Below are 13,415 nucleotides of genomic sequence, written 5' to 3'. Positions count from 1 at the left end.
TATTAGATATATCAATTAGGTACGCATTAGGAATGCAGCAATATCGGAGTTATTTACGAGTCTGCAATTTATAAAAAAGCAGTTCAGCGATTGCTACGCACTGCAGTTGCAGACTACCTCACAAAGTGGTAAACAGCGTGTTCGTCACCTTTGGTAGAAATACTAAATAGGAAAGTTTATTTAATTGTGAAAATTGTGTTTAAGTAAAAGTTTCTTTGTTCTTGATTAATAAATTAAGCTCTCAAAACTTTAGACATTATGGAGGGCAAGAAACTCTTGGGAACAACTGTTAATTTCAATTACATTCATTATGAAACAAACAACAACAATTATTTTATTTTTCCCTTTAAAATACCTGTCCTGCGATTCTATAAAATTCGATCAACAACTCGCATTTCACTTCGATTCGTAATGTCATTTCATACTTTAGGGGAGGTAGGGGAGGGATGGGCACTTTTTCACATTTATTGCATAAAAAATCAGATTTTACAGATAATCAACTTTTATTGCCATTTCTTATGTTTGGCTAGATAAAATCAAAGAGCTATCCTAAAAATTACAATCAGTTTCAACATTACGAGATATTTAAACGGTTTAAATAAAACCGTCGACACGTCAAAATTTTGTTTAGTCTGACATGCTTTAGTTGGTACTTACGTAGTGTTTAAAGTTATTTTTTGCTTTTTATAGGGTTTATCGTTTATAACATTTTGTCATAATAATTGCGTACTTTTTTGGGTCGGGGGTTTTTTTAAATTTATAATTTTATTTTATTTTATGGTTTTTTAAAGGAGCTCCTTAATTTTTCCTTCTTTTATGATGGGTTCGCTATAATATGCGATCTCAGCCAAAGGAAGCTGTTTAACAATCCTCATGACAAACTGGCTCTGGGAGAATTGCACAGATTGAGAAACAATAAAGATGGACCTTTGTTGATCCAGGGTTATATACCATTCTAGGGTTTCATCCGCCACATCCCATTTCCAGCATTAGGTTCTCGTCAATTAGAAACATGAAGAAAACTAGTCAAGACAAATTAAACGAGCCCAAACTCGATGGGTTTACTAAAAGGCAGTTCAGGGTTACGTCTCCTATCTTCGTGTCCTAACAGCAGACCAGCTCAGTGGTTCCAGAAGACATTAGTATTTCAAATTTTAGATCCCACATACATATGCTTGCAAGTAAACTGAGCGTGTAACATTCCTATCACACCTAACAAACGAGCTGATGACCTTGAAGACCTGAACCGATTTCCACCAAACATAGCTAAGAACACTCCCGAATGACATTCCTTTTAAACAAAAAAAACCGCATTGCAATCGGATCATCCGTTTGGGAGCTACGATGCCACATACACACACACACACAGACACGTCAAACTTATAACACCCGTCGTTTTGCGTCGGGGTTAAAAATGGTTTGCGACGGGAAATTCCTAAAGATTTAATATAACGAGCAATACAAGAGGTATCAAAAGGTTAAAAAATAAAATTAACAGCTGATAAATATGGAGTCCCTAGATCAAGTTGGTAACGGTACCTGAAACAAGATTCTATAAAGGATTTTTAGCGCAGATTTATAACCTCACAAATTTTCACTGAAGAAGAAGAAGAACAAAAATTTACAAAATATACATTACATGGTATGTCCAAGCCTCCCTACCATAGGGAGCATAGGACACTTTTGACTTAGTTTATAAAAAAAAATCGGTAAAAAACTTAAGTAAAACGGTTTTATCTTATGTGCACTGAAAACTAGAAAATAAAAAATATTTACTTACCTGTCAACCTACGTAGGTGGTCCCGGTCATATTAGACTAAAATAAAAACGTGGGGCCCATAAACTATTGCTGTAGTACCTCTTCTAGAGGTATAATAGGTGTGGATTGCATCGACTTACTATAATCGTAACTGGAGATTTTGACAATCAATCATTAATAATAGAAAATATACATAGTACTTTTACGAGTGTTTGTTCTTGACCAATTTGCCATAAAGAAACATACCTTTTAAACAAAAAAAACCGCATTACAATCGGATCATCCGTTTGGGAGCTACGATGCCACATACACACACACACACACACACACACACACAGACACGTCAAACTTATAACACCCCGTCGTTTTTGCGTCGGGGGTTAAAAATAGAATAGAATAGAGTGTTTGTTCTTGACAACTCACAGAAATGACAGATAGTCTATGGATGAACACCGTTACCAGTCGGTAACGTAAACTACCCAATAAAAAAAAACTATGATCAAATCAGAATAAAAGGACCCCCTTTTCTGATTTGATCATGTCTAACTGCCCATCTCTCCCCTACCTCCCCTATAGATAGACAGATTTTGGCAGATCTGTCAAAATCTCGAGTTTAATTTAGTTCAACTTGTCAACACGCTCGATAGTGTAGCGCTAGTGTAGTTTGACAATGTCAATCACGAAACTTTAAGGTAGAATTCCGTGGGTCGCGATTGTCGCAGCCGCGCGCGACAAAAGTCAACCTATGAAAATGTATGGCACCGCTGCCGAGGGCCGCGACAGTCGCGCGCGGACGACGAATTTCGTGAGCCGCTCGCGGCCGTACGCTTCTCAACATGGTCTAGCGCTTAATAACATCTATAGAATTTTAGTAAAACCAGAATTAAATTGTTGACAATGCCGCGAGCAGCTTACGAAATTCGTCGGCCGCGCGCGACTGTCATGGGCCTCGGCACCGGTGCCATACATTTTCATAGGTTGACTATTGTCGCGTCCACGGAATTCTACCTTTAGATCGAAGTCGAAGTGAGAGTGATGTCGAAGTGAGTTGTGATATTTTATAGAATCGACATGCTGTTTACTTAAAACCTAGTAGGTAAAGGGTAAGGCAGTCTTTTAACTTAGTCACAAGTCTGACCGTTTCTCTCACTGCACCTAAAGCGGGAGGGGTCATTTGATCACTACTCACAAAAAGTTGTAATACTGACTGACTTTTCACCCCTTCTAAAGTTCATCATTATCATCTCCGATATTATGAGATCCATTGCTACACGTAGAAGTAAGACTTGACACAGACCCAATCTTGATATGACCTGCTCTATGTGTTCCTTAAATTTGGCAGTTGTAATGGATGGTCAGACAGAAGCCCAAAAGTCCAAACACCACTTTCACAAAGGTGTTACAGGTTGCCCAGACAGGAGGGTTTCCAGTGGCGGATTTACAAACTTGCCGCTAGTAGGCCATTAAATTTTTGCCGCCTCTAATGATTGTGAACTTAATGATATTTCTGTCAGTTACTAGATTATTTTTGCAAGCCTCTATGTACCGAAGAGTTTAATGTTAACAAGTTTATATGACAGCGACTTTGAAGCGTAAAACCTCTGTAACTTTTAAACGGCTCAATCGATTTTCATCAAACATGTCTAAGAACACTCGCTCGTAAAACACCTGTAGTACAAAAAAAAACTAAATTGAAATCGGTTCAGTCGTTCGGGTGCTATGATTCAGTGGCAGCGTAGCATCGGGTGGCACCCGGGGCGGACTACCTATTGAGCAGCCCCCCAAAAAAAAAGACAAATGTAAAAACTTTTCTGTTCCAAAGCTCAATAATTTTGTACCAAAACGAGTAAAAAAATGCTTGGGACGCAATAATACCTAAAGAAATCAGAAAATAGGCACGGTCAAGTGAAAGGCGCGAGCGCAGCGAGCGCGAAATTTTTTGAGTCTTGGAACACAAAAATACTCAAACAAGTTTGAAAAAAAACCAGTGTAGAGTGAAAAAGCTGAGAGCGCAGCGAGCGCGAAATTTTTCGAGTTTTGGGACACAAAAGTCCTCCACCTCATAAACAGCTTAGAAATCGTCAGTGTAAAGTTGTAGAGCGTCAGTTGTTTTTGCTACTTCGGTGCTTTAACTTTTTGTTAGATTGAGGACTCAAAGAGCGCAGAACAAACCAGGAATGATGATGAATGATTTTTTATTTTATTTTTATTGAAACGCTATTAGAATATTTTAAAATTCATGATCACGTAAGTACCTAAGTATATATTACAGTTTATTAACTTGCGTTAATTAATCGTTTATTTATATATGGATTGTGTACTCATATAATAAGTTATAAAAAAAACCTGTAAAAAAATGCGAAATTTGCCGCCCCTCTAAATCTGCCGCTCTAGGCACTGGCCTACTTGGCCTATTGGTAAATCCGCCACTGAGGGTTTCTTTTTTTACAATATTTACTTTGGGGAGAAAGGGTAACACTAGTGGTATGTCTGCGCCTTTCCCCTGACTGGTTTTGGATTGGAGAAGTACTGTGGAAGGGTTTGTGGTGTTGTAGGTGGTTTGAGGAGGGCCCAGACTGGAGGTCAGATAGGCAGTCGCTTCACTTAGGTACCTGCATACTCAGCTGTCCAATTAAGACTGGAAGTCCTCCCAAATATAGTTTGGGAAAACGTCAGAGGCGTTAAAACTAGGTGTTTTCATGTAGGTAATCATATTATATTACGGCCGGATTCGCGGAAGAAATAACAGTGACATAATAATAAAGTATATGAGCTGTACTTATAAAAGCACTTTTAATTCTATTACGACCTTGGATTTTGCGACTTGACAACTCCACAGCCGTGACTGGCAGGATACTGATTACAAACTTACATTTGCGTTTCAAACCTCCTTCGTAACATAGACACATAGCAAATTAAACCTTATTGCGAAGACGTAAGGTATATAAAAAGAGAAGGGATTTTTTAAGTTCTTTATAAAGTTGTTAAAAGTTCTTGTCGTGATTAAGGTCCTATGTAGGTAGGTGTACAATAACGTATCAGGTATCTATTTATTAATAATAGTTATTAATATTCAATTAAAAGATTGATTAAATCATTGGATGACGAATAATACTCGTACACACTTATTTATATCTATTGTTATTATTTAATGGACTAAATAATGTTTATTGGTTCAATATAAATAATAGTACAAATTATTACAATAATAGCGCTGTAACGACAGTTATTGTGTTTAAATTGCTGCAATTTATCGCTTAATTTGCATGAACAGATAACTTGAGTTGATTATAAATGGTTTATTAAGTCTCTCTTACTATGATCTGAAAACATTTTTTTACTTTTGGACATTATATTTATTGAAAAAAATCTGTAAGAAAGTGGAATAGGAAGGACAATATCAAACTACGATAAGTAGATACAGAACTTATTATATTATATCATCACTTCTTACATAAATAAGTTACCAGAGACTCCTATGAATGAAAACGTTATTATACCTACTTAATTAGGACATTTCAATCAACATTTTCAAAGTGGTGGAACTAAATTCTATGATCGTATATCTATCGTAGCTAGCCCTTTTCCTAAACAACGCCAATCAATCACTCATCTACTTTTACAGTTGAATTATTGAAGTTCTCAAAGTTTTCAACATTACATTTGACTGGAAACCACCGTATAAATAATTGAAGTAAGTACCTAGTTCATCACCACGGCTCCTTTATTTTGTAATCAATGTCAACTGCTCTTTGATTAAATGACTATTTAAACCAATTGGCTGTGGCATACCTTTGCAGTACCCGCAAACTGCAAACTTTTAGTCGGCCGATAGTTTGTTTGGACTTATAATGTGTAATGTGTATGAACATGAATGGTGGTGTATCCGTCGTCGGATACCGGCTATTTAGCTATTTATCCGACGGACTGAAAACTTTGATTAGTTTTTTTTTATGTGATGTCATCAAATCTGCACCCGCTGTGAGCTAGCAGCGTGAGGGAGTGTCAGACTCTTACTGGCTAAAACCCATCATTTTCCTTCTTAAGCCCTTTATGTACCAGGGCCGAAGTAACTCTTTCGAACGATCCCGCAGCCCCGACAGGCCTTGGCCCTGACCCCGCTAGGGTTCGCTGACTCTCCTTGAGGAGCGCGTGGAACAACGCGCTTCGTCGAAATTGCTGATCATCGAATCAACTATTGGCCGACTATTTTGTCGTCGGTGTGTGGGAGCGCTTAATATATGGCACCAAACGCCCAATATTGCTGTGTCCTAACAGGGCCCACAACTTTCCTTCAAATTAAAATTTATTTATTTTACGAATATGGGTACATACATGTAGATCTTAGCTATAAGCCTACTGTAACACGTTGCCAAAAAATTCTGGAACGCAAATAAATGGTATGAATATGAATAATGTTAAAGTAATACATACCACAATGTCTGATAGAGGCAGCGAGGCACAACAGAATGATTCTGGGCTGAGCGATCACGTGCCAGATGGTCACTTGAGGCATCTTCTTGCCGGCTGATTCGAGGGAACTGTCGCCGGCTTTGTTGGTGCCTGAATAAAGATAAATTATTATGTATGTGAAGATAATAAGCTTAATCTGAGGGTCTAGCTCTAGCGTGAGCAAAGTTAGATGAAAGTAGAGGATTAAACTGCACATCTTGTTCCTTCATGAATCAGAATGAAGAACTAATAAGTACTTTGACTTGCACTAGATTATGTTGATGCAACGAATGTGTTGGAAAGAACGATGTTGGTGTAAAAGATGTAGCTTAAAATACGTAGACATAATTTGGCATTTCTTTGTCATTGAATGTACTGAGCCAGTCACAACGATGTTCAAATTAATTTCGAGAACAATGATGTGACGTAAAGGCATTGTTAGTCAGATTTTGTAGAATTCACTTCGTAGATTTAGAATGCAGATTTGTAGATTTTGTAGACCAAGATAAAGGTCATATTAAATGCCCTAATTAATTGTAAGTATTATGAAAAAACAGTAAAGTGGTCTTACCTTCTTCTCCAATAGTAGTTCTGGAAGGTTCGCGAAGAGTGAGGAAGGTGAACAGAGTGATGACCAGTCCGACGATACCCGCTCCGTAGTAACACACTCGCCAGCTCTGTAAGAACACAATTCATCATTATCATCTCTTGGTGGGTCCTACAGCTACAGGAGAGTTGTCTTTATTGAAGTTTCTTATTGTTGGTTTCTTATCTTCTTGTTGTTCTTATTGTGGTTGTCGAGTAAAGGATAAGTATATATTAGATTATAGAAGTACATAAGCTACGAGTTAAAGCTAAATGGAAATGCTACTTTCAAAGTCTCTAAAGCTTTCCTTTCGTTTATCTTTTTTAAGTATAAATACTTCAAAAAGTAAACTCAAAATCTTTGGCATATCTATGGCAAATAATTTATTTCAGGCTCATGAAAATTGAACAGAGATGAAAAGAGGATAAAACTCACCAATCCCCAAGCATTAACCTCAGGTATATACCTTCCCACAGGGAAAGCAATACCATACCCCCCATAAATACCCCAGTTGAAGATCGACAGCGCCAACGCCCTCTGTTTCTCAGGGAACAAGTCTGTCAGGATGCCCGTAGCTAGGGGGTTGCACCCGGATTCTCCTGCAGCCATTATCATACGGAGGACGACGAGATGCCAGTATTCCTTGACAGTTCCCATAAGCAAGATGGCGATGACGAAGACGAGGGTGCAGAATGATAGGATTCGCGCTCTGTTGAATCTGTAAGGAGATTTTGTATTAGATTTTTTTGTTACACTCTTTTATTGAAACCTGAGAAAGATAATGGGACTACAGCATATACCTAAATTACTACTATGTCCTGCGTTTTAGACTTCTATGGATGGAATAGTCTAGTCTAGTGGTTAAAGCACTTGCGCCCCAAGAACGACTGTGCGGATTAAATTCCATATCAGACAAGTATCAATGTAACTTTTCAATGTTGTTTTCTAAGTATATTTTGGACACCGAAGACTGTGTAATGATGAAAGGAAACATCTTGAGGAAACCTGTACTTCTTAGTCTGAAATATCCTATCTGCCTTGAATAAGAGTGGTGTGATTAACGGTCACTACTTCTTTACCTATATCAGAAGAAGTTTCTCTGGTAGTTCAGAGGACTGTAACATTAAAACTTACTTGTCAGCGACCACGCCCAGGATAACTCCGACGACAGTGAAGACTGCCATGAAGGCGGGTCCAGCTAACACCTGGTAGTCTATGCCCAGGCCGTTGTAGCCCCACTCGCAGTACCGCGTACCGTTCAGGACGAGGGTCTCGCATCTGTTGGAGAAATGAGGTTGGTTATGCTTGCTTATGGTAGTTAAGGTTGACTGATATAAGTCAAGAGTTTTTTGATGAATTCTATTTAGGATTGGTTTGGACCATAGTATTTTTGAGGGGGCTGAAAAAGATTCTTTCAATTATCCTACTTTCTCTCGCTTTTGGAATGGGTCCAGCTAGCCCAGTAGATAACTAAAAGTGATGTTGGTTCTTTATCGGACTGAAGAATAAATTGAGTCCCTTCGCAAATTAAGTATGTGTCGGTGTGTATGTGAGCTTCACAGCAATGATATTAAACTTTAGATTTACCACTCATGTTTTAAAATTCCACACACAGTTGTAAGCTTTATTTTCAGTAGGTGACATTAAGAGCTTTAAAAAAAATTGTCTGAATCCTTTGTTTTTCTTTTCTACCTTTACATTCACGTTTATTAAATAAAAAAGAATTAACACAGTCATAAAATGGCTAACAATTCATTCCTTTGTCGTTCCTTTTTTAATTCCAAGTTCCAAAGCTTAGAAGAATTTATGAACGGGATAATAATACACCTTTTATTCAGGCGAGTAAGCAGCTTATAATCTAGGACTTACGATGATTTATGCTCAATATAAACAGCAGTAGGTATGTGCCCTTTGATTTACGAGGTCTAATAATGGTAATAATGTAAGCAGATAAATTATAGGCGATTTCGTTTCAATAATATAAGACTTGGATATTAGCGAATAATATGTTGCACTAGACGACTGTGTAGCCAAGGTACTTAATAGCAAAATATAAACAGGAGTTATAAGATGACTTTTTAAAATAAATTATACACGAAAACTTAATGAAAGGGGAAAGGGAATGACCAAAGTGACAATGAATGGGCTCTGTAAAAGATAATGTGGCTGGAAAAAAGTTTACTTATCAGCAGACAGAAGAATTTTGAAGAAGACATGCTGCACCAACTTTAAATGGGCAGGTTAATAATGACTAGCATTAAGTAAATGAACAAAGATGCAAAATAACTGTTGCTATAAAAAAATAATAACAAAGGTTTAGAAAGTGAAAAGGGACATTTGAATATCGCCGTATACAATTACAATTAAGAAGTGTCTATGAAAATGGGAGAACATTGTTAATTCCGATTAGATGAAATTAAACAATTTCAGCCTTACTTATAAAAATCAACTAATCATCTTCTAAGCATTGTTTTAACTAATTACTACTTAAAGCCTTAAGTAGTGATTAAATTATTTTGACCTATAAACGTTGTTTAAGCATGTCTTAAGTAATGAACAGATAATGACATAAAAACATACTAATTTCTCAACACTACCGGAATGTTGGTAGGTTAAAAAAATATTTGTCATCAAAACGTTGTGTAATGGCAACAATGGCATCCGTAAAATATAAAATTAAAAAGTTGAGCTGTCAATAAACCGGAAATGAAAAATCAGCTGGTGGGAATCCAGCCATTTTACTAATTAGCGGGTTAAACAAGGATGTGAGGCTACTTAATTTGACAGCTCATTTAAGACATTGCTAAGAAAATGATTTAGTTAAGCCACGTTTATAAGCAAGATTTTTTCTTAAACATCCCTTAAGTACAACTTATTATTTAATTCACGTTTATAAGTAAGACTGTTTTTTATGTTTAGAATTCAATTAGATTTTGATGATTAAGGATCAAGTGCCAGGTGTCCAATGTTCAAACATTTAAGTATATTGAGATTTTCTCATTAAATCACTTAATCCAAGGCTGGAATCAGAATAGGCTTGTTATCTGCAAAAGTCTTTTTGTCGCAGCAATGAAAACAGACGCGGTACAGATGTTCACTAAAGTTTTCAATCTATATACTTTGGCTATATACATAGAAGAAAAATATCTTAATTCGATATTTTACAGCCATTTCAGTGTCTAGTTCATTCACCGTAGCTTCTATAATATGAAAGGTACTAAAGTCTTATTCAGACGAACGATTTAAAGCTTTTATTTAATGGTTACCATTGTTTCGTTGCAACTTTTACGGTAAACGTATTTTTTATGAAGAGAAAAGTAGATAGAATAAAATCCTTGTACTTTTTTTAACAATGCTTCCCGGTACGGCTTGGTAAAGATAGGTTCTCAGACTTTGTCTTTTTACTACCCGTAAGGACCGTCAAAAAAGATGTTCGAATGACAACCTGGTCCCACCTGAATGTTTTTTCCGAGACACGGAGGAACTCGTCACTGCACTTGTAGTTTTAAAATATTATACAGTGTCGTAAACGTAGATTTAATTTAGTTTAATTTATTTAATTTAGTATTAAAGTTTATATTTTAAGTTGTTATTATGGATCCATGGTCTGATAAATAAATAAAAAAATATAGATGAGAAAAAACCGCTCGTCTGCAACTAACCTTAACTCAAATTCATGGTGTAAGTTATCAAAACAGTATGAATTTAATATGGCGCGGGTGCGGTCTAGCCAACTTGTTAATATAACTAGTTAACTTGTTTAACTTTATTGGCCTCCTGCAATATGCAAGTGCATGTACGAAGTGCATTCAGTATTTATTTTAAGTTAACTGGATACAATGTTTTAGGGTTAACACTATGTAGCTTGCTAGCTTTTGACAATGACTTATCTGCGCTTTCGGCACGTGGATAAATAGTGAATATATCTTTTAGGAGGCTCTACTGTAGGTACCAAACATAATATAAACTTAAAAGACAGAGACATAGACAGACACTGAGTAGATAGGCAGATATGTACTTAAGGATTAGTCGGGAATGCCCGGGAAAGACTTTGTATGTTTGTAACTAATAGCTATTGTTTTGTTCAACTTGATAGCAGACTGTATATATCTTACTATATCTTTCCTATTTAGTTGCCTTACAACAAAAACTGTCATTACAAGTGCCCGAGGGTTTTAATTGAAATAAGTGATATGACTTTGACTGTGATACTATTTTGTGGTCACATTTAATTTATTTAACTACTTACATGATAGCACGATATAGTAGTTAATAAAGCTTTTGATTTCCCGTGATCTAAAGTAATACTGTCTCTTTGCTACGTTTTCGACCTAACATGACTGTAATCAATGAGTGTCTATCGACATAATAATATGTCATCATCATCATCATCTCAGCCATAGGACGTCCACTGCTGAACATAGGTCTCCCCCTTTGATCTCCACAGATACCTGTTGGAGGCGATCTGCATCCAGCGTCTTCCGGCGACCTTTATTAGGTCGTCTGTCCACCTCGTTGGTGGACGTCCTACGCTGCGCTTGCTAGACCGTGGTCTCCACTCCAGCACTTTTCGGCCCCATCTGCCATCTGCTCTGCGAGCAATATGGCCTGCCCATTGCCACTTCGACTTGCTAATCCGGTGGGCTATATCGGTGACTTTGGTTCGTCTACGGATCTCCTCGTAATAATATGTACCTAGGTAAAACTTGGATATGAAGAAAGCCAGGCTATAAGACCCACTGGAGTAGGTAAGTTCTGCAAGCCAAAAGTAAGGTAAGTCTTTTCTTCATTAGGTTATCTCCGAGATTCATAAAATAATGCCATTAATATCTTCTCTATTCTCTTAGATTTTGTTATAAAAACAATAGGTGCCAATCTGATTTAATTTACAATCCAAAAAAAGTATCGCGTGATCATGTTAGTAAGTATTATCCAACAGATCACAAAAAATGCTGGAATTTATTAAACATACTGCGCGTTTTTATAACAATTATTTTGTAATAAGAAAAACTGGTTGTTGCTATGACCGATTTATTAAATAATAGTTTTGTCATTAAAACCTTATGTGGAAACGCTTCAGGCAATAGGTTAAAAAAACTACATGATCACCTTTATTTATATTCACGAATAGCCGTTTTCCGTTTCAGTTTCACCCGCGTGTCGTGGAAACTTGTTCGCGGTAAGAGCTTTCGGAGCTTTTGAGTACAAACTTACAAACAAACAATGGTTCTCTTCATTATAATAGATATCCAAACTATAAAACATAAAGTTAATAAATACATTTACTACAGAGGTACTATTGTAGTAACAAAGTGTTTGAAAAAAGAATTGACTCATACACTACAAAAGAAAAAAAGTATAGCCTTATTTTGACCCTGCTGACACTACAACTTCACGTTTCTTGGACAACAACATACAATCATCAAATACGCAGAAAATTCCTCAATCGTGCAAAATACGCGAGCCGAATACCTACCACAAAACCAAAAGCCATCTAATTTCGAAAAAAACATTTGCTAAGTCACGATTCACCAATAAAAATGGCGGCAAACTCCCAGAAAAAAGGTAACAACAGGAGCAATAGAGTGACAAATACCTAGATCCTGATTGTACCTACCATAATGTTTTCTAATCTTTTTTTAATTTCCGCGTAGCAGCAAAAAGTTGCGTAGTGGACTTAATAGTTCCTTTTTATTATTATGATAAGAACCTAGGTAGCCTAGCCTTGTTATTGTGTTGTAGTATTATTATGTAGTAGCTAGATTATGTATGTAATGCGAAATTGAAGGTTGTTTGTAAAGTTTTCCGGCATGAATGATAAGCTTTCGTTCTTTCTTAAGTTGTGTTAGCAAGTTTCAGTCGTGACTTTTTAATTTGTCGAAGTAGGTGTTTAATTTTGATTACAATTTATGTACGGCATTTTTTCTAGTTTTTTTTTTATGCTTAGAATAACCTATTTTTTCAATTTGAGAGTTAAGATACGTGTATTAATTTTCAGTCCTTTTAATATAAAGTTTCGCACTATTATTATTATCTGTACGTTTAGATCATTCGTTTTTAATTGTCTATCCTTTTCTGTCCATTTTAATAGCATTTATATTTTAACCACGCTTATTTTTAATCATGTGTTAATGTTGCCATTCATAGACAGATAATAACATAATACATTATTATTACCAACCAGAAAAAAAACTTAAGTACCTATTGTCCAGTAAGATATTTATTAAAAACAATATACTTGGGTAAATAGGAACTTGTTTAATTAAAATTTATTGCTTAAACGTTTCCTGATTATTAATACTGAGGTAAAATACCTTGGCCTTGGCACAGAGTGACCATAAACTATGGTGGGTGGCTCATGGCTCATGGCTCATATATTATTGGCATTTGTCTATTGGTCTATAATTACGAGTTCCGATTTGCCTACGTAATTGGTTGGCCACTCGTTTATCGTATGATTGTCGTTAATGTATTCGATTTATGTTTATCGATTTTCTATTGGTTGATCGATCGCTTATCTTTGTTTTATTTATGGAGGCGAAGTGTATGTATTTTGTACCTATTTGTTAAACTAACTACATATTTATGAAAACTAATTTTAAAGGGACTAGGGTACTA

At 36.2% G+C, this 13,415-nt stretch overlaps 1 protein-coding gene across 1 annotated transcript in view; it reads right to left on the bottom strand.

Annotated features, from left to right (window-relative positions):
* LOC110371708 (probable galactarate/D-glucarate transporter GudP) overlaps positions 1–13,415 on the bottom strand; it is a 65,405-nt gene that overhangs the window by 8,367 nt on the left and 43,623 nt on the right. Inside the window, exons 4-7 of the mRNA XM_064040376.1 lie at positions 7,932–8,075; positions 7,233–7,515; positions 6,783–6,888; positions 6,194–6,322 (exon numbers count right to left, since the gene is read on the bottom strand). Of these exons, the coding sequence (XP_063896446.1) occupies positions 6,194–6,322; positions 6,783–6,888; positions 7,233–7,515; positions 7,932–8,075 (662 nt within the window). The remainder of the gene's footprint in view (positions 1–6,193; positions 6,323–6,782; positions 6,889–7,232; positions 7,516–7,931; positions 8,076–13,415) is intronic.

The sequence above is a fragment of the Helicoverpa armigera genome, chromosome 22, assembly GCF_030705265.1.
Source record: "Helicoverpa armigera isolate CAAS_96S chromosome 22, ASM3070526v1, whole genome shotgun sequence".
In the NCBI taxonomy this organism is placed as follows: Eukaryota; Metazoa; Arthropoda; class Insecta; order Lepidoptera; family Noctuidae; genus Helicoverpa; species Helicoverpa armigera.
Note: the sequence above shows the minus strand (reverse complement) of the source record. Positions and strands in the feature narration are given on the sequence as shown.